Source organism: Ambystoma mexicanum, chromosome 9 (assembly GCF_040938575.1).
Source record: "Ambystoma mexicanum isolate Mex_15411 chromosome 9, UKY_AmexF1_1, whole genome shotgun sequence".
In the NCBI taxonomy this organism is placed as follows: Eukaryota; Metazoa; Chordata; class Amphibia; order Caudata; family Ambystomatidae; genus Ambystoma; species Ambystoma mexicanum.
The window spans coordinates 483169440-483191220 of NC_090931.1; the positions used below are offsets into that span (position 1 = coordinate 483169440).

Genomic DNA, 21781 nt, shown 5'->3' on the forward strand with positions numbered 1-21781 from the left:
AAAGGCCACACCGCCTTAAAAGCTTCCTTTTTCAGTTGTTCCCTACCACACGCTTAAGTCCCACACATGAGGCCCCCTCGACTTTGCATCATACTTAAAGCACTATCGATCTATCTATTTCTTCCTAACTGCCTCTCTGTGCCTTGAAACACTTGTGTATAGGTGTTTTATAAATGCCATATCATATCCTTATCCATCTCAGATATGTAGCATTCATATCGTAATGTTCTTGGGACTCTTATCTTGTACACAGTGGAGCTCAACGCATTCTATTACATACATGCAGTAGACATCACTATCCCAGCAAACCAGACCCAAGAATCTGAAAAACGGGTATCAACCTGCTAAGAGGTGGGCCAGGAGTTCCTCCCATGCCACTGAGTCCTTGCAATCTGCAGAACATTCTGACCAAAAATGTCCCTCTTTTCTAATGTTGGGATTTATGCATATAAAAAGCCATTGCCCTCCCCTCTGCCAACTTTCCTCAATGAGACTTTAGATTGAGTCTGAACTTTGCTTCATAATTGTTGGCTTGTCTAGATGTCAGTGACTGCCAAAAGCACTAAGGCTTTTACGAGGACTAGTCCACAAGCAGACCACATCTGTGAATAACACAGAGGGCAACTCCTCAGCTCTGCCCAAATGACTAGTTTGTAAGTGCAATCGGAAACTCAACCTTTTTATGTTTGTTAAGGTTAAACATCGGACACGTGAAAACAAGGACACCAAATCCCAAAAATATAACTGAGCAAATGTTTGTCTTTTATAGATGGACTTGGTTAAGCCCTCGAACTGGAAAAGATAGAAAGGATTGCAAACTATCATTGTAATTTGAAAGTTAAATTCTTCAAAAAGGTCAAGCGCAGAATGAGTGGGTGAACATCCGTTGTTGGTCTAACTGGAAATTAACAGGGGTGTGTTGGGGCAGTCGAAATCTACACCAATGGTGCTAATCAGAAGAGAACGTTGTTATCTCTGCTGGCAACTAAAATGAGAGCAACCCTAACGTTATACAGAAAAGTTCTAACGAGCCCGAAGCCAAATTCCTGGATCTAATCGGAAGGGAGATGGAGGGAGGGACGAACCAGATGTTGCACAAATGAGAACAGCTAAATTTAAATAACCTAAAAGATCTGGATTTATCTGTATAAACGTTGGTGCAAAACCCAAACAAAGTCTCAAAGAAATTGTTTGAGGACGACTGGATCAACACTATGGAAGTGGCCAGTAGGTATTCTCTGACTAAAGACTTTTCGTCAACACCAATGAAGCTCAACGATGTCAGAGGGTACATAAAGCAATTCCCGGATAAAAGGCTAAGCAGATCCTTCCTAAGATTTCGTTTAAACCAGGTGAAAACTAACAAAATCTTAGCTATACGAAACCAGTGAAATCGAACAAATGCCAGTTTTGCAAACAAAACCCTCAAGTGGAAACCAGCAGGCATTTATTGCTTGAGTGCAAAGAACTAAAAAGATAAAGAACCAGGTTCCTTGCGGAACCACTGGAAAACTTTAGAACTTTGGACGTAGACAATCTTTGGAATTTCTTGACGTGTGGAAATAACAGAGGAGGTGTGATTGGAGCAACATCATTCTTGAAGTTCCTGGATATACAGTAATGAGGAAATTTTGGAGATGGAAAACCTGTCGACTTTAGCTGCTCCGATACACCTCTATTTAATCTGGAACTATGCTTAATGAAAAGTAATGCTTGGAGGACTTTAATAAAACTTTTTGTACAAATTGCAATGCAATTGAATAAAAAAAAAGAAATTAACATTTATGCTCAGGAAGGAGTTATATGTAAAATGCACTGCAGCAGAAAATTCGACTTAATATCAGAGGGTCAATTGTTATGAGTAATACCAGGAAGCAAAGTCTTATCCAGTGTGTTAAATAGGAGAGCAGACGTGTTTAGTGCAGCCTGGCACGAAAGCATATTGTAAGACTACCTTGTAGGCACAACATGTAGGGTCACCTCTGTCAGGATATGACCGACGTCCATTACTCTGTTCATTACCCTGTCAACGTGTCTGCAGGGTATGTCTAAAGGGTGTACAGGGTACAACAGGCAGAGTCACAGTGCTGGGGCATGGCAGTGGCTATGTTCTATGACCACAGTAGCTAATGTCATTATTCCCAAGGCATGCCTGAAGCGTGTGACCCAGGCACAGTGAAGGCAGGTCATGGCCAAACATCAAACCCTATTGTCACAGCTGACATATTCCCTGACAATGCTGAAGGCAATGCCCCAGAAAGACTGCTGGCAGTGCATGGACAAGACGGTATACTACTCTGCAGTCACAGAAGGCCGCGTCACTGTGCCACTGCTTGGCTATAGGGCAGGCCTGGGCACAGTACTCAGGATCCATGCAGCCGACCGTGCCTTGCTAGCACTGTAGTCCGAGACAATGTGACCAGATCATAGACAAGGCCATGTTCTGGGGGTACTGCAGCTGTAATAAATGTTCTCCTCCATGACATGGTCACACTGCCCGCGTGGCATTCCTGTGGTAACTGCAAACATGGCCATTGTGCACTGGGTCTGAGCTCTGAGACTACTCTTCCAAAGTGAAATATATATATATATATATATATATATATATATATATATATATATATATATATATATATATATATATATATCTGAAATAATGGATAGAGGGAAGTTATGGGTATTTGGTATGGCGATATAATGATCTACATTAAAATAAATATAGAAAAGACTGGAAAACATTTAGCCACTCAGTATGGAAACTCCAGCCTAAGGCAGTCCTCCAAGACAAAGGACATAGTTGGGTCAGGATGTAACACTGCCACCAGGATGGAGCCAAAACAGAGAAGACTTGGCTACCCCTTTGTTCCTCCTTAGTAAAACAGACCAAATTAGATTTTTCTGTAACGTAAGATGGTGGAGCGTACTCATGGTACCATTGAGCATATGCAAACGCAATGTGCACATGTGCAATGGCATTATCACCAATGTAATTGTGCATTTGCAGACAGCATTTGCGCACTAGCAGATGGTGTTTATGGATGTGCAATTGCACAATTACCCCCCCCCCCCTTGAACCATCATTATTAATTGTACGAAACCTCAATATTCCAGTGTTGGTATTGTCTACAAATGTATATTTCTGTGTGTTCACAATGGTGTTTTGGGTTGTGTATTTCAGTAGCCATTTGTATTTTTTTCATTTACAGTCTCAGTCTATTAAGATCAACCCTCTTTACATCATGATCCCCTGCACCCTGAGTACATCCTTCGCCTTCATGTTGCCTGTTGCCACGCCACCAAACGCCATTGTGTTTTCCTACGGTCACCTGCATGTCTCTGACATGGTAAAGCATTTTCTTTTTATTTGATTAATTCATGGAGAAAACTAGATGCCTAAACCACTGCCAGGGAATTCCCCAGTACCAAAGCATACAGAATAAAAACTTCCCAGAACATTAGAAAGTCAATGAAGAGTCACTCCAGTCCACATGAAGTATTAAAATGCTTAATTTTCGACTCTCATGTTTACTGTTATGAAGTAATTTGTTTGCTAATTGTACTTTAATCATTACTGTAAATTATCAGTGTTCGCTGCTGATATAAGATTGTTGCTTATATTTCACATAGAAAGACCTACATATACCTGATGAAAACTAGTCTCATTATGTAGCCCACCAGAAATGTTGGACTTCATCTCCCATCAGCCCTAGCCGGCAGAGTCAGTAGTGAAGTAACATGGGTCTTTGAGTCCAAAACATCTGGAAGGCCATATAAAGAATGCTTTCTTGATTAAAGTTTAATTTGACAAAACTTTATCTGAGACACTGTATTTCTATTGTTTAGTTTCATTGGTAATGTTCATTATGACTATTCAAAGCCATCTCGAAATTCTGTTGGTTTGCTTTTGTGTGTCCCTTGTTTGAATTATGTGTTTTGCATTTTGTTTGTACCGTTTTTCCTTTATTAAGTAATGAACACACAATCAGCACACAATTATGGCATTTGGTAACGGCATCTCGCCCTCTCAGTGTATATTGTAGGTTCCACAGCTCACATGTTCCCACCCCAATTAACCCCACACCATACACTGGTCTATACAGCGTCCGGATCACAGAGGATCATCAATTCAGAGTGATTCCCTAGAAGTCAAACCAGTGCACCGCTCAAATTCTTTGGGGACACAACAAACCGTCATAATCCATAGAGGCATATACCCGAAATGGTCCCTATATCGAATAAGAAACGATAGCAGTCTTGTGGAGTTCACAAGCTCAGTATTTTCCAAACACTATAGAGCCATAACATTTTCCGTGAAGGTTCTGCCTTAACCCATAGCTTCGGGATGTACCACTTAGATGCCCGCAGTAACTTCGGAATCAGCCTAAAATCATTGGGACCATCCCCGTCTCCCTCTGCGAAGAGGTTCAACAGAATGAAGCCTGCGTATCAGGATTGGAATAACCCAGAATATCCGCTCTTTCAGCAAGAATCTCAAGCCAGAAGCCTCGCCGCACCAGACATACCCGTCAAAAATGAAATTAAGAGCCCCCTACTCCCACAGCCCCTCCAACGAAGATCTGATTTACGAGTAAATAGTATTACTCTTCCACGTTGTTACACAAGCAATACTCCAGTGATTTTAAGTTGAGCATCTTGAGCCTGAACGGAAATTGTGTTTCTACAAATGTTCCTCCATATGGACTACAAGTCTCTGTTGGATGTCTTTCTCCAGGTCTTTCTGGCATGCTCTAACATTTACTCTCAGGAAGTGAGAATTTTCTGGCAACCAGATTATTATTAAGCTTTCAAATGATCCCCTAGGCTGACTGTCCACCATGAAAAGCTCTTTTTCAAATTCCGTTAACATCCTCCCATTTTTTCTGCTCATGGAGAGCCCAATGCCACATCTCTACATTTTTAAATATGTCTTGCTCCACAATCCTAAACTCTTGCTTACTTTGGGATTTAATTTCCCCTTTACGAAAAAGGTCTCACAGTTGACTACACCCCACTTTCTCCCATTTCTGAAAGCATCTCGATTAGACCCTAGATGTGAATTCAGGATTGCCCAGAAGTGGCATGAAAGGGGAGAGGAAAGTTGTCATACTCCCCTTTTCTACAGACTGCATTCCACCCCACCAGAGTTATCTAGATATACGGGTTAACATTTGAACTTCCAGGACTATTCTGCTTAAGCATACAGGTCAGTTTCATGGTATCACTTCCACCATAAGCGGCCACCTTTTTTCCTTGTTGCTGGATTGGTTTACCTAGTACCTTCAGTTGAGTGACGTCTTTTAGATCAGGACACACACAAACACCAATTTCTCTGCTCTTTCCTTGCCAAAATAAACAACACATTTTTAGACGAATTCTGTTAGGTCATTAGAACCAGTATTGGGAGTGTCTGTAAAAGATACCTTTTTATTGCAGCACATCCATCATTTTAAGCACAGCTATCCTACCCATCTAGAATGTTTCTATGGCCCTCCACGGCCACAGGTCTTTTCTGATTTGCTCGTAAAGCCATGGACAATTAACTGCATACAGGTGAGTGAAATCCTTAGTAGGAAAAAGCACAAGATATTTTAATGCTCCCCTTGCCCACTGGCATATTACTACCCTCTGAATATGCTTGCTTACAGGTTTTTTAAAGGCTCAACTTTAACAGCAAAGATTTTGCCCTAGTTACCTTAAAATCCAAAATCCGAGGGAATGTCTTTTGGGCAGTGATAGACAACAGCTTGTCATCTACGAACAGACAGAGCATGTGTTCCTTCTGGCCCCACAGCACCCCTTCGATTTTACCATTCTTACGTGGGCTGCAAAGGGTTCCATGACCACTGAAAAAAGAAATGGGGATAGTGAGTACCCTGCTTGGTGCCTCTGACCATGTGAAAAAAATCCAAAAAGGCATCATTATCCCACACTCTGTCTGTAGGTGCTTCCTAGCACGACAATACCATGGAGATCATCCCCTGACCAATCCCAAATTTGGGTGAGAACATGCCAAAAATCCCAAATCCACATGATCTAAAGCATTCACACCATCTAACTGGAGAAGTACAGCCCTACATTTAAATTGTGTAACCTTGTCTATTATATGTAGCACAGGTCTGGTGTTGCTGGTGGCCTTCCTGTTTGTGATAAAAAACCAATTGGTCAGGTCATATCAGGCCTTGATGGAACGGCTTGATCCTTTTAGGCAATGCCCATTGTGAGTATTTTGGCATCTATGATCATTAGAGCAATGGGCCTATAGAATGAACACAGAGTCGGATCCTTGGCGGGATTGGGTATTGTCCCTATTTGAGAGTCTTTCATAGAGGCCATTATCTGCCATACATTTCTAAAAGAAATAAAAAGAGTGGCCATATAAAGAGCCAGAATGATGCTAAAGGTTTTAGGAAATGTAGATGTAAAGCCATCTGGGCTTATGCTATTCAAATTAAGTGAGAGGATCACTCTTGTCAACTCAGTCTGTTATTGGCCATTATTAGCGATCTCTTTGCTCTGGAGTAAGTTTCTGGCAAATTAACCTCATCAAGATACCCATCCTGCGAAGAAGTATTGGGGGAGAGAGGTCATCTTCATAAAGAGAATCATTAAATCCTGCAAAGACGCTAACACTGATTAAGTGGCTATCACTTGCCTGAAGGAATTGAATGAACGTTTGGTTACTTCTGACTTCAAGTTGTCTTGCTATTAGAACGTGGTTTCAGCAACCTGTTCGAACAAAAAGCTTTGTCTCTATTTAGCCAATGTGGTCTCTGCGTTCTGATTGATGAGCTGATTAAGCTTTGCTATAGCATCCAACAGCTTCCTCTGTACATATCTCTCTGTTGCCTCTCTTGTGCTTCTCTTCCAAAGCCTCAACCTGTTTCCCCTCTTGTTCGCAATAAATAGGTGTCCACATCATAGGGGCGAGAGCTTACCAGGCCATGACCTCTACCTTAGCATGTACAACACATTGCCAGGCCAACTGATTAAAAATAAAAAGCCAACTGGGGGACAAAAGGTGCCAAGCAACATTTTTTGTCTGGCCCAGGAGGGCTGCCATACACAGAGGATCGAGCCGCAGGCCACATCCCCTTCCTACATTGCCAGCTGCATTCCCCGCCGGGGGACAAAGGGCACAGGGTACCCAGCAACAGTTTCTTTCTGGTCCAGGAGGGCTACCATACACCGAGGATCGGGCTACAGGACACGCCCCCTTCCTACATTGCCAGCTGCATTCCCTGCCAGGGCCGAAGCCTGACAGGGGACAAAGGGTGTGGGGTGTTGGGCACCGCAGGGGTGTTATGTGATTGCAGGGGGGTTACTTATTTGTCATAACCCCTTCACTGTAAGCTGAACCATCGCCCCAAAGCACCAAGCACAGAATAGGGCTGCGAAGAGGGGGTGGCGGAGGACCCTTATGAACAGTTTTTCTGCCCTGCATGTTGTTTTGATTATGCCTTTTCCATTGCACTTTGCTCCGTTTGCAACAATATGGCAATGGTAGCTGTGGCAACGGATGTCGTTGCTTCTCCACCTCCATCCCCAGCGTCACCGTCACCATCTCGAACTGAGTCTTGCATAACCAAGAGGAACATTTTATCTGTGAAGCGGAGGCTAGTGGACCCACCCACCATAGACTGTGATTTAGGTGGCAATAAGAACAGGACCCACAGCCCTGTCATGATAAGGGGCGATGCTTACAATTTGATTAACTAAATCGATACACTTCTGGGAAGCGCTCCGATCACCGCAGGGAAAAATCCAGACGCCCCCACCACAACAAAGGGTATATGCAGTCAGTAGCCCTACCCAATATAGGGGATACCCACCTGGCCCAAACAGTAGACAGTTCTGTGACAAGTGATACCATTCCTTTGACACTGCTGAGCAACGGGAGGTTAGCACTGGATAAAATTCCATCGGGGCCTTGTGAACCAACAACTTTGACGCACACTGATACATATGACCCCTCTTCTGCTCCGTCTTCTGGTCCCATGCTTATGCCCTGGTCCCCGAAAAGGCACTGCAAGACCTTTGAAAAATAGTTCTCAGGCAAAGTCCAATTCTGGCCCTGTCATTGACACTCCCGATATAAGTGCAACCCTGAACGCAGAGGAACCTAAAGCAGCCTCTATGGTGACCTTAACATGCATCCCTTTAGTGATGGGACCGCAGGAAAGGGGATCTCCCGCACAAAAGGTCACTTTCACATTATCACCGAAAGACATCCATTGCCATGAAACCATGAAACCAATGCGACAGGCCTGCCTTCTGGGAAATAACACTTGTTGGGTTTAATTGCCACTTGTATTGCCTCACTTGGAAAAACCTCTACATCTGATTCAATCTTAGAGCAACCAACACGAGTCTGCCATTGTTCTTTGGTTCTTACCGAACTGGTGGCCTTAAAGAAACCTTTACTGCTGATACTAGATAACGGTAGAGGCCCTGGAAGAGTCATTCCAGGGAAGCACCAAATCAGCTATGAGGTTGATATATGGGGACCTAAAATAGTAGCAAAGAGTCACTGTGGACCTTCAAAGACAGAAATTATACAGCTTGTCAAAAGTGGCACCAGGATGCCCATAGAAGCAAAGCCTGTAAAGCAGAGTAGAGGGCAAACTGACAGTGGCAGGAATTTCATATTCAATGATTATCAGGCTAAATCTGTCCAAACTTCACAGTGGGAGGATCAAGGGGAAGTTGGCTATGGGGGTCAGCACATTAGGCGGGGGGTAAATCACAGGAAGGGACAGATGAAGCAGGCCGTAGAGCAGCCATAGCCTTGCAAGTAGTTACGCACCAAAACCACAGACCCCAAATTCAAAGAAATACTCTATGCCGGGGATGGAGTACGCAATCTTGGGGGACCACGAAGAATGGGTGTGGTATTTATGCACAGGGACCCCAAATGCCCCAGTGACCAGCCTGAACCGAGAGACTCCCTTATAAACAAGTGTATACACTGGCTGAGAACAGCATATGGATGTAGTTCTTTGATCAGGGATGATATCCTATGCTTCAGAAGATTATCCTACAATGAGGGAAGATCGTACAGCTAATCCAGAATAGGGCTGCACGACTTATCCTTTGCCTCAAGCCCATAGACTGCATCTCTCCAGCCCTCAAAACTCTCCACTGGCTCCTGATTGCTGCAAGGATCACATTCAAATCCCTCTGCATCATCCATAAGACTGTCTAGGGTCAGTGACCACGCATACTACAACTGGCTCTCACCAAGTACTCTCCCTCCAGATCTTTACACTCCTCCGGCACCAACTCCCTGTGTGTCAAGCGCTTTGCCAAACAGCGAGCTGGTGGTCAATCTTTCCTTAGTAGGCTCCCTCCTATGGCACAGCCTCCCCCTTCCTCTTCATCTTGTGCCAGATCTCCTCAAATTCTGGAAGTTCCTCAAGACCTTCCTTTTCACCTCGTCCTTCCCTGCCCCCCTCCCCTGCTAAACCTCACTGCTGCTGAGATTGGTGACCAGGGCCCTTATGTGTCCTCCTGGGCCCTGCCTTCTCACACCCAATCGCCTTCAGACTCCACCCATTCCAGCACTTGCCTTGGCACCCATTGGCCTACACCACCACAGGCCTGCACTTATATCTATTGGCAGCTGACCGACCACTTTCACCCAAGCACTTACAGCTGCTTCACTGCCTAGTACTCAAAACTTTCTGGAGCCAATTTAATCCCATTGAGGAAAAACTTGAGGGGCCTACCTGCGGGTGGGCAACATCCCATACGGTCAATACAAACTGAAGGGTTGGATGGGGGACCGACATTAGTACTGACTTGAGGGTATCCCCTTAAGGCAATCACTGTCCTATGATAAGGTGGTCATTTGGTTTTGGGTAATTATATTGTAATTGTCTTATATGTGGATAAGAAGTATATGTGTACTTTGATGGCCTCACAGCCAAATAGGAGTAACAACAATGAAGGATGAGAAATCCCACCTGTTCAATTGAAACATCCTCCAACTATCTATTAATCCAAGGGATTACAATGTTTACATGGATTTAGCTCCTATTGTCCCATGCGCTCTCCCCCAGATCTGTCAAATCCCCAGCAAATATAATCTTCCACTCACCATGTTGACCCAGTCACAAACACTGCTTTATAAAGGCCCCCTGACTTTGATTTGGAGCACACACCACCATAATAGGGAGTGGAAAATCCCAACTCTTATCCCTGAAAAGGAGGTATTGTCCCTCTGGATAATGGAAGTCTCTCCCAATAGTTAGGAAACAGTTTCTTCTCTGCAGGATAGATACTCAAATTCTCTTTGCTTGGGCAAAAGCAAGGAATTGCTCAGGGTACCAAATTATCCCTGAGCCTATCAGTGTGTGCCTGATGTAGGTGCATCTCCTGAAGTAACACTATCTGCGGACATGTGAAATTGAGCTCTCTGAGCAAAAGGGATCTCTTCTAGGGGGGATTTAATCTCCGAATTTTAACCAATCGACTATTAACGATTGGAGCTGTCTAAACCATTTTAAACTTAGAGGGAGAAGAGTAAAGATGTTGCAACCCTCATATATGGAGACAGTGTCAACACCAGCCTGTGTTTTACACAAAATTAATCCATGCCTTGACAAATCTTCCAAATGAAAAATCTTCAACTCCCCCCCCCCCCCCACGCCCCATCTTTTCACACTGCATTAACATTAACAATTGAAGTATTGGATTGTTGGATTGCTGACTAATTAGACTCTGATGAAGACCTTATTGCAGCCCAAAACGATAATGCAATATTAGGGTCAGAATGTGTAGATCTATATGTATAACCAAGACAGTGCATATTCTAACTTTAAATGGATTTATTCAGATGATTATTTAACAAGAGTAATTAAATGAATGTTTTGTCAATTCCTATTTTGGAAGGAGGAAACACAAAGAAAGAGGGAAGAGGTATATCATGGTGGATGAATGTGACACGTATGCACGAGTGAGGAAAAATGTTGAATATGGTTGTAGTGTTCAGATTGTCCTGTGTTAAAAAATATATATGCTTACAAAGAAAGAATTCACACGCAAATATTTTTAATTGATCATTTGTTTTGTTGGGTGTTTCATTGAGGTAAATGCAAATGAGAAAATAAAAATCCATTGAGATAAATACAGGAGCACTCCCTTTATTGAAGAAATCATGTATTTCCCAGCTCCTGTTACAAGGAAACCCCACTAGCGTCATAGAAAATCTAGGAGGGCAATATTGCCAGCAGCATTTTCATATACCTCAATGAGAATTCTTTACAAACTGGGCAAGGTAGTGACTTCCCAGCTTTGGAAATTGAACAAGAATGATGGGTAAATTGATACCTCTACCCAAAGGCTATTGGTAGCCTTTACTCTCAAAGGAAGGACTAGCAGCATGCTGGCTTGCACAAACCTGTTTCACTGTTCATTTATAGCAAAACAGTAGAACCGATTGTTGTTTGAATAGAATAATACATTTTAAAAAATGTGGTTTTATTTCCAGATAGATCCTTGTGAAAGAATGCATGTCAACCACATAGCTTTATCATACCAGGAAGCGAGAACGAATACCTTATAGATTTGGTTGTTGAATGCTGAATTAGTATTGTACTTGTCTGAATGGTATTTTCTTTTTTGGCATCTTTAAACAAATAGTTGTAGACCGACAAATAGGTAATGTACTTGTTTCGTTGATTTTGTTAATCTGTGTAAACCCAATATGATGATGATGATGGTTCCTGGGCCAAGCAAAAGAATTTCATTATTGAGGTTTCCATTTTGAGAAGGAAGAGGCAGGGATGTTTCCTCCCTCCGATCCTATCTTTTTTTTGTGATGGGTCTACTGATGGAGAAAATGGATATGGATGTTAGGATATTTGATTTTCAACGAGACAATAGTTGGCCACTCTGGGATCATTTTTCCCTTCATGCAGACAAACTGCAGGCGTTTCTAGCATGTCTCTGTGACTTTATTCCTACACTACAACTTGAAAAAAATAAATTTTATACAGAAGGATCTTAGGATTAGTCACTTAAGGTAGATTCCCCCAGTTCTCGTATCAGGAAAGATTGCAGCATAGGTCAGGCAGTCAATGAAATCTGCATATTTCCCATATAAGTATCTATTTAAGGCGTCTTTTCAGACAAACTTATTATGAGGTAATGGAATGAAAATAAAAATAACTTTTGTTTATTTAGTACCTACAAGAAACCAGCTCTAGCTCAAACTTGTTCAGATGCAATGTCAAGGTTATTGATTTCAAACCCCCAACTGACCTAGCTCATTTAATTGCAATAGTCATCACAAAGCCATTGAAAGGTTATCTGGGCCACAAGCAATCAACCCCTGGAAACATTTCATGCAGGCATTTTATATGTCCATACTGCCTGTGCCTATGCACTTTTGCTTTGACCTTGTCTATAACGTAGTTAACTAACACACCAAATGTTTGTATGTCCGTCGATTCTCAAAAGATGATGGACCAGCATTGCAAGCAAGTGAACGGCTTCTGTAAGTGTCAGCATTTCAAAATGGACAGGTGCTTTTTGAAGGACATTCTTTTTTTCGAAGCACTTTGTTCGGGATGTACATCCTCTCTGTGCCCTTCATCTGCACCTGTCCTGCCCTGACACAGTATAAACAATACTAAGGGTACCTGGTACGGACTCGATCCTCCAGGTGCACAATATATTTAGACAAAACAACTGACCGAGAGCAAAAAGAATGGACAGAACTGCTGATAAATGCTTCTAACCAGGGTTAATTGTGTAATCAATGTTTATTTTAATACAAAATTCATGACAACCGTGGTGATCTCAAGGTCATGCAAATATCTCCATACTAAAAACATCTAATAAAAAATAAGGGCACCAACGCCATTCAACTTATTTGATCAGGTGTACTCATTCACCAACTCATTCACACTTCTCATTCAATGTAACTCATCTGTACTGGCCTGTACAAGTGTATTTTGTGGTACACAACAAGTGTTGCCACAAGTGTTGTCAACATGTGTTTCAGCCAGAATATGCAGGCCCATAAACTATAGCCCTTAGATGTCTCCAGCCTTCTTCAGGACAAAATGGGTGCCTCACTGTGCCCCACTTGTATGCCTTTTATTGTTGGTACCTCATCTCCAAGGATAGACTTTGGATGCAGGCTCTCAACTGTGGGATTTCTCCAAAATGTTCATGCGACCAAATCGCTTGAAACTGTGCCAATTATGTGAATCTATGGGTGCCCATAGAAACCATCATGTGAATAGGTGAAGGGAGCACTTCAAATCAGATCAACAGAACTTGACAAGGGAGCATGAGCTGAAGAAGCATTAACAAGGGCATACAATACGAATAAGGACAGCCAAGACAAGCATTGGTAGGGGCCATTTTCAACTCGACGTAGATGATTGAGAACTTCCATAGAATCACATAATAGGCACAGTTTCAAGCGATTGGGTCGCATGAATATTCTGGAGAAATCCCACAGTCCCGATCCTGCATCCAAAGTCTATTCTCTCAGATGAGACACCAACACTAAAAGGAGTACAAGTGGGGCACAGCGAGGCACTCATTTTGTTGTGAAGAAGGCTGGAGACATCTAAGGGCTATAGTTTATAGGCCCGCATATTCCGGCTGAAACAGGTGTGTACAACACTTGTTGTGTAACTAGAAAATACACATTTGTAGACATATGGGGTGTAGGAAATTTGGAAAATCATTGTTGTTCAGCCTTTTTACTTGTATAGGCCAGTACAGATGAGTTACATTGAATAAGAAGTGTGAATGAGTTGGTGAATGAGTACACCTGATCAAATAGGTTGAATGGAGTTGGTCCCATTATTTTTTATTGTGTTTTTGCATGAAGATATTTGCATAGCCTTGAGATCACCACAGCTGTCATGAATTCTGTATTAAAATAAATATTGATTATACAATTAACCCTGGTTAGAAGCATTTATCAGCAGTTCTGCCCATTACTTTTGGTCTCTGTCAGTTGTTCTGCCCTGACACAAGTCTGATGCATCTAAAAGTGCTATGCAGACTGGGGTCTTTTCAGATCCTTGCCTGCATTACATGGCCTAAAACGCTATAACTCATGCATAGTTAACGTTTCTTCAATTAAAATAAAAAAATACTGTCACTCCTGAAATAGGGGTGAAAAGCTACAAGTGCTTTGCTAGTAAAGGCTTCTGAAATCATCCAGGTGGATGGAGGACAGACCACACATTTCAACCAACCTGGGTACTGGTGTCCAGTGTATATGTAGGTCTTGGTGTGCGCCAGCAACTTAGAAATAAAAATGTTCCGGGGAGAACTTTGAACTTGCAGACCAGTCCTTCTCTGACTGCAAGTCCCGTTTGAGAATCTGTGGGACATGCATGTAGGCCGTGCTGAGCACAAGACACAATGAATGCTTTGCTTGTCCCATCATGGGTTTAGCATTTTCCGTTAATCCGCCTCAATACATATATTTCTAACTATCCAGTAACACTAGTTCATTCTACTAAATCAGCAAGAACGATCTTCTGGTTTGAACTCTGTTGTTGATATTTTTTTAGAGGAGTGTAAATTGGACATCTGCGAATGTCCATTCGGTTGTGCTATAACAGTATACACACACACAATCGACGTTTTAATAGTTGCAGCCTTTAGGCGGAACAGATTGTAGAATCAATTAAAATGCCTTTCACCAGGGAACTCTGTCGTCTGAGGCATTCCCTCCCTGGTTTCTTCTTTGTGGTTGAGTTAATCTGCCATGACAGTTCTTTGCCGGCTCACTGTTGTGTTTTTCTTTTGCAGGCTAAAACTGGAATAATAATGAACATAATTGGAGTGCTCTGCTCTACCCTGGCCATCAATAGCTGGGGTCGTTCCATATTCGTCTTGGATACCTTCCCAACTTGGGCAAATGCCACAAGAAGCAAATGAAAGTGCTGAAAATGAAGACATTCGCTCATTCTCTCCCCTTTGTACGGATTCTTCAATGGCAACCCATAACAGGAAGATTCAAGGTGTGCCTGGACGACCGCCTCTTTGATGAATCTCAAATTCAAATCTAATGTCAAAAATACTTCAAAGCCTTTTCTAGAATTGTGGAAGCGTTTATGGGATTATGGGGTTTTGCAGAGATTGAGACGAACCTGGGCACTTCGGCGGATTATGTTTGTATATTTACCGAGGCACCAATCAAAGGGAAAGAAACTTTAAGAACAGCTTGGGGCTTCTCAATTGCTTATTGGAAAGTGAGAGTTGAGCATAGAGTCACTTAGTAAATATCAGTGCTTTTACATCAACTGATTATTGAGCACTGCTTTATTTAAATTTCTTTTTTCAGAAATAATTACTTGCAGTTAGAACATTCTCTCAGTTGGTGCTTCTGCCACTCCAGGGTGTTAACCCGGAACACCACCTTGATCACACTTGGTCAAATTTCTGAATGAAACCATTGATCACAAAGTAGGAGGGGGCTGGCAATCATGCTCGATGAATAAGGGATCTCAGGTGACCAATCGTTTTGACTTCATGTTATTGTAATATGGTGTTGCAGAGGTTGCTATTGGAATAAGGTCTGCGCAAGATTTGCCATTGTGTTGAAGGCCCTTTTTATCTTTACGTTCTTGGTCTCATAGAAGCTAATGTCCATGCCGCCGGAAAGTCTTGACCAACTGGTGGCTGTTAGATGGGATCTGTGAAATTAATGTAGCTTGGTGATGTCCAATCCCCTTCTGGTGAGTCAGTGCCCACTACCATACATAATACACTACACCTTCGGCACTAGCTGAGCACTTTCAGATTGGCAGTTTGTTTTGGGAGGTCAAGAACCTATCGAGTATGAGATTGGCACTATTGTGTCTGTTCAGCTATGTCCTTTGAGAGCGTGGATTCATGGAAAGCTGAAAGGGCAGTAGGATTTGCACTGCCACGCCTTTGCACTGCACCTTCCCGGATCTGTCACTGGACTATGGAGCTGAAATGCGTAAACATTTAAATACAACATATGAATGCAATACATCGAAGGCAACATGAGATTGCAGTACTCTATCGAAGCACTACCCACAAGCTCGCAAATAGTACATGTAAAATATACATATAGATTATATCAAGGTAAGAGACTTTAATGTAAAAACCACTCTGGGATATAGACAGAAATAACTTCTCGTATATGCATGGAAATGTAAAGGGTTGTTAATTAGCTATTTTCGTGGAACTCATGTCTTTAAATATCAAAATGACTGCCCTTGTTTGGATGCTCTCTTGTACGGGCACAACAGGAGTGTTTGTCTTTAGCTTGAGCGACTGTATTAAGAAAAAGCTTACTTCTTTGTTATGCTACTCCGGACCGCTGTTCAATACGGATAACCCTTTTCATGGCCAAGCAATATGTTATGGATGGCTGAAAACACACAAAAGGGTGCCTTAAGTTATGCAGGGTTCGTCCCAGCAACAGTATTATGACACAATCAAGGAACAATATCCCAAGTTACATTGACAATTGCAACATTAATCACGCTATTCCAGAATGGCCCACATGAGAGAACCAGTGCAGAATATTACAGGGGGCCCCAACGTTCAGATTGCATACAAAGAAGACAGAAGGATAGGACGAGGTTCTATCTCCAACTACCTAAAATCCCTCTAGTACTAGGTTGCGCTGGAGTGCCGCTTATAATGGAATGCATGGCTGAAACCCAGTGACTGAAAGCCTACAGACTGTCTCGTTCAGATAGCAAATTCAATGTGCCAAGATCATGTGAATGTGAAAATAGATTAGTTCCTGATTCTTATCTCTCTGACTATAGCGCTATCCTTTGTCAAGTAACTATCACTCTGTTTAGTGGTAACTACCATACACAGTCGTGATTTGAGATGGGGATGGCTACTTTCCAGGCCCCAGTGAATGAATCCTGGACTACAAAGTGTGCCTCCTCCTTGCCTTTTCCAATACTGTTGCTTTAAGATGTTCTCTATTCACAGATTGTTTCAAATACATGTAATTTTTTTGCAGAACCAGAAAACAGTGTGTTAGCGGTTCATGGGAACTTGATCACGGCACACAAAGTGACTCCACCCGAAACTATCATAACACAGCCCATTGTGTGTCCTCCTGTCACCCACCAATGTAATTTGCACATGCAGGTGAGGACTGGAGCCTGTGCCTCCTCCTCCCTAAACATGTTTTAGCGTAGAAGTAATTTTTCTTGACCGTGGTTTCCTTCAATTTTCATTAAGTCCAGTCTGTTAACTAAAGCCGTCTTTTTAATAGACGTTTAGTTGATCTTTTGAAGATTTGCACTCACTGCCCTGGAACAGTGACACCGAGTTACTTTCTACCTGTTTTGTTCTTAAAACAGTCCAGGTCACAGGTGCCTGTCAATGCTAATGCCAGCTGTTTAGTAGGTGGCATTGCTGCAATGATCATTTGTTTGCTCCAGGTATATGGGATTAATTATTCATTCCATATACAGTTCTCCCATTTCCATTCCTTGGTGGAAGATTTGCATTATTACGTACAAACAGCTTTTTCTAAATGCTCTTCAGTGTTCACCGTTGAAGGAAAACACTAGGGCTTCTGCTCCAAATATTCATCCGATTCGAGATGTGCTGGTACCAGTAGTCAGATTCTGAAAGGAATTTGGAAAAGCCACTCCACCAGGATGACCATACATTTATAGCAATGATTGTAACCATGATTGAAAAAGGAAATGTTACATTTTATGGCACTGCTTTAAAAGAACAAACTGGGCCTCATTACGAGAGGGGCGCTAAGGGGTTAACACCGCCGGTGCTGGTGCCGAAGCCACTAACCCCTTACCGCCCCATTACGAGGTTGCCTTGCGGGACTCGCTCTGGACCTCTTGTTTTCAACAGACGTCCTTAGCGTGTCCCGCGAGTGGACCAGCATGCTAACAACGGGCCCGTCATTAACGGGCCTGTTGTTAGCATGCTCCCCATTCCCATTGAGCCCTATAGGGGCTCGAATGGGAATGGGGATGTACCGGGTCCGGGTTCACTGGATGGGGAAATACCAGGGCCTCCAAGCACGGAATGGCCCGGTATTTCCCCATTCATGGAACCCGGACCCGAGTTTGGAGGCAGCCATTTACCTCCAAACTTGTAATGAGGCCCACTGCCTCTCTAAGGTGAAGGTCCTATATCCAACACACTGAAGCAATAAAGAATAGTGCTGCCAGTCACAGCCAGCTGGTAGTTAATCATCCATTGATTGTCTGAGTAGAGCACTGTCAGAAAACATAGCATAATCTCAACCATCAGTATGTAGTTGTTCTTCTCTCCTATTACCAATTACTTGACTTATAAGTTACATGTAAGCCAACTACCTGGGAGACTGTGGGTATCATGTGTGGTGTCTTAGTCCATTTATTTTTACATTTTCATCTTAATGTGTATGCCCCCTACACATACTTCTGAACTTTGAAGCAGAACCATAACCCTCATTGAGTTCTAAAAATCTTCCCAGGGATCCTAAGTATCCATATGGCCCATCTACTAAAGCAGGGTTTCTTAAGATCAGTAATTGGGATGTTTTGTGAATGGCGTTCTCTCATGTTGTGCAAATGCCTAAGTTACTACGTCTGCAGTTCCTTTCAGATGGATGCCTTGCATGACCATTTCTGTTATAACGCTTCTGCAGCAACTTCACAGATGGATTTGTAGATTGACTGCTATGCAGGTCCCTCCCTATCAATCTGACCTCTTGGTGAGTCTTCTAGAAATATTGACCATCCCACTGATGGGGAACATTGATGCTTATTGCCAGGCCCCTGACTGATAATCTTCTGTAAGCCCCTCAGAAGTGTCCACCTCTGGAACTGCTACAGTATTTAGAGAAACCCCCCCATTCTTTTCCAAAAGTACCATCGTTCTGATCTGAATTCCTTAAGGCTAAGAATCACATCTAGCTATAGAGAAATGTGATTTCCAAGAAGGGCTGTCAGTGCATCATAACTCTACTGTATGGATCATTTCCATACATAAAGTGATACAAGGGCATTGGCATTTCATTTCTTGAGCAAATATAAATGACAACCTGTTCCTAGGAAAGCCCAATCGATGTTCATAAATTGCCAATTGATGCATTTTAAATAATACATTGCCAAGAATCTTAAAAGTTTACCATTGTCAATTTTTCTAAAATAAATGTTCTTCCCAAACAGGTTTGGTGTCATACTTTCAACCGGAGAATGCACTTGTTTCCCTCTGTTGCACTTTGCAATACTGCTTCTTATATATTTAGACAAAGATTGCAATGTTCTCATTTAGTAAGACTGGCACCTTTGTGTCACTGTTGAGCTGCCTCTCAACTCGAGAAGTATGGAGTGTCAATTAACATTGAGGCATTCTGAACCAGAGGTACTTCTATGTGTGCTACACATAATGTGCAACAATATGATACATTGGGCCGCTCTTCCGAATGTTGCACCGTTATACATCATTTTGAATTTGAATCATAAGGCTAATGGTTTAGCTTAAAGTATCGATATGAAATTTTCATGGGAGCTTTCACACCCTGCAAATACCTACCCTTTATAACAATGATCACTCAGATTCAGTGGTGTGCGTTTGCAACTCATGACTGATTGCTCTACATTAACACCATGGATTCAGTGCAAAAGAATTCAAGCTATGTGGAAAACAAGCAATGAACAGCTATGACTCCTGTGGTCTTCTTCCTTGAACGTAAACCATTCGAATTGAAGCTATGGTGAGGTTTCGCTCACAAGTTTGTTAAACAAAAACATGAGAAGGTACAAAGGCATATTGCTGAGCCAAGAGCGTAGTATAATCAGTATTATTTCAGGAGTGAGTGTGGGACTTCCGAAAAGCAACCTGGTTTACCCAAATAATCAAGGGCCTGCATACTGTGGGACAGTATTTGAATTTAAGCAAATAGGTTTTCACTTTCACATGTCCAGTACACACTCAAACTCTCCAATAATTTAAGTATCACACCAAAAAGCAGCAACCGTGTTTACATTGTTATGGTATCTAATATGTGTATAGCGCCTTCTGCCGTATTTTATTTATTTATTGTGCATTTGTAAGGTGCTTATAAATCAAGAAATTATGTTTCAGAGTGACCGCAGGGTAAAGGGCAGGGAACAAGGGGCAAATAAAATAACAATGATTAAAAAAAGACAGAGGCGGTCCTACTAGGCCCATTGAACATTCGTAACGTGCAGTATGCAGAGAGAGAGAAGGGAATGGGGGTAAGTACTAGAGGTTCCAAGGAGGGAGAAGTGCCAGAGTCAGTTGCCAAGCAACAGATAAGTGTCTGGCAGAAACCACTTGGTAGAGAGTGGTCATCTGCCAATACAATACGTGCAGGCCTGTGGGACAGCACAGGCCAGTGGGAACCCAAAAGGCAAGTGCATGGGGAGGGCGGAGGCTGAAGGCGATTGGACGAAAGGCCAGGACCCAGAAGGACAAATGGGCCCAGGCCACCAATCTCAGCAACTGGGGTTTAGCAAGAGAGGGAGAAGGGGAAGGAGGAGGAGAAGTGTAAAATCTTGAGGAGCTTGTGAAATTTGAGTAGATCCGGCTCAAGATGTAGAGGAAGGGGGAGGCAGTTCCAGAGGAGGGAGCCAGCTGAGGAAAGAGACAGGCTGCCCGCTCGCTGCTTAGAAAAGCTTGACATGCAGAGAGTTGGAGACGGAAGATCAGAGAGATCTCGAGGGGGGAGTATTTGGTGAGAGCAAGTTGTAGGTTGCATGGTCCCCTGCCCCAGACAGCCTTATGGATGATGCAGAGGGATTTGAATTTGGTCCTTGCAGCAACCGGGAGCCAGTGGAGAGATTATATGGCTGGAGAAATACGGTCCCTGGGCTTGAGACCAAGAATAAGTCTCTCAGCCTTTTCTGGATTAGCTGGAGGGAGCAGAGAGAGGAAGAGGGTAGATTAAGGGTAGATTAAGGAAGAGGCTGTTGTAGTAGTCCAGCCTAGAGAGTACCAGAGCTCTAGAGACATTAAGCTTCTGGGGAAAAGTGAGGAACGGGAGGATACCTCTGAGAAGGTGGAGTTGGAAATGGGTCTTCTTGGAAAGGTCCAGGATGTGAGGAAGGAAAGAGAGAAAGGAATCAAAGACGACTCCAAAGTTTCTGGCTTCAGGTGGAGAGGGAGGGGAGCCCATAGAGGGTGGCCAGAGTGAAGGGAGGAAAGCAGGAGCTTTCCCAATAGGAAGGGTCTCAGTCTTGAGACAGAGATCTTTAGAGAGAAACCAGGACTGGATAGCAGATAGGCAGTCAGGAATGGTAGAGGAAGTAAGAAGAGGTCCAGAGGGAAGTTTGAAGAAGAGCTGGGTGTTGTGTGCATAACACTGGAAGTGCAGGGAAAAAGTGGAGATAAGGTGAGCAAGCGGGTGAGATATATGTTAAAGAGCCAGGGTGAAAGGGCAGAGCCCTGGGGACCGCCACAAGTGGAGATGTAGGTGGGAGAGCAGAAAGAACCCAGGATAGCCTGGCAGGGACGGTCCATGAGAAAGGAGGTCAGCCAGTCCAGTGCACGATCCGAGATACCAAGGTTATCAAGGATCCATTTTATGAGGATGGAGTGGTTGACTGTATCGAAAGCAGAGGAGAGATAAAGTAGAATGAAAACATGGGGTCAGTTAAATTCAAGAGATGCAAGCAGTTCTTCACGGATGTTTAGAGCAGTTTCCGTGCCTCTCGATGCTCAAAATCCAGATTGATGGTCCTGTAGGAAACCAATGAGCTCAGTATGCTGGGTTAGTTGGGGGAAGCCAAAAACCACGAAAGGTGGGAAACCCCTACTTCAAGGA

General features: G+C 43.0%; 1 protein-coding gene across 3 annotated transcripts in view; it reads left to right on the forward strand.

Annotated features, from left to right (window-relative positions):
• Positions 1-19159, forward strand: part of SLC13A5 (solute carrier family 13 member 5) — an 856016-nt gene extending 836857 nt beyond the window's left edge. For 2 of the 3 annotated variants that reach the window (XM_069615028.1, XM_069615029.1), the window contains 2 exons: positions 3207-3344; positions 14785-19159. In XM_069615028.1, coding sequence (XP_069471129.1) covers positions 3207-3344; positions 14785-14913 — 267 coding nt within the window. In that variant the 3' untranslated portion in view covers positions 14914-19159. The remainder of the gene's footprint in view (positions 1-3206; positions 3345-14784) is intronic. The other variant, XM_069615030.1, reaches the window with a different exon arrangement.
• The last annotated feature ends 2622 nt before the right edge of the window (positions 19160-21781 follow it).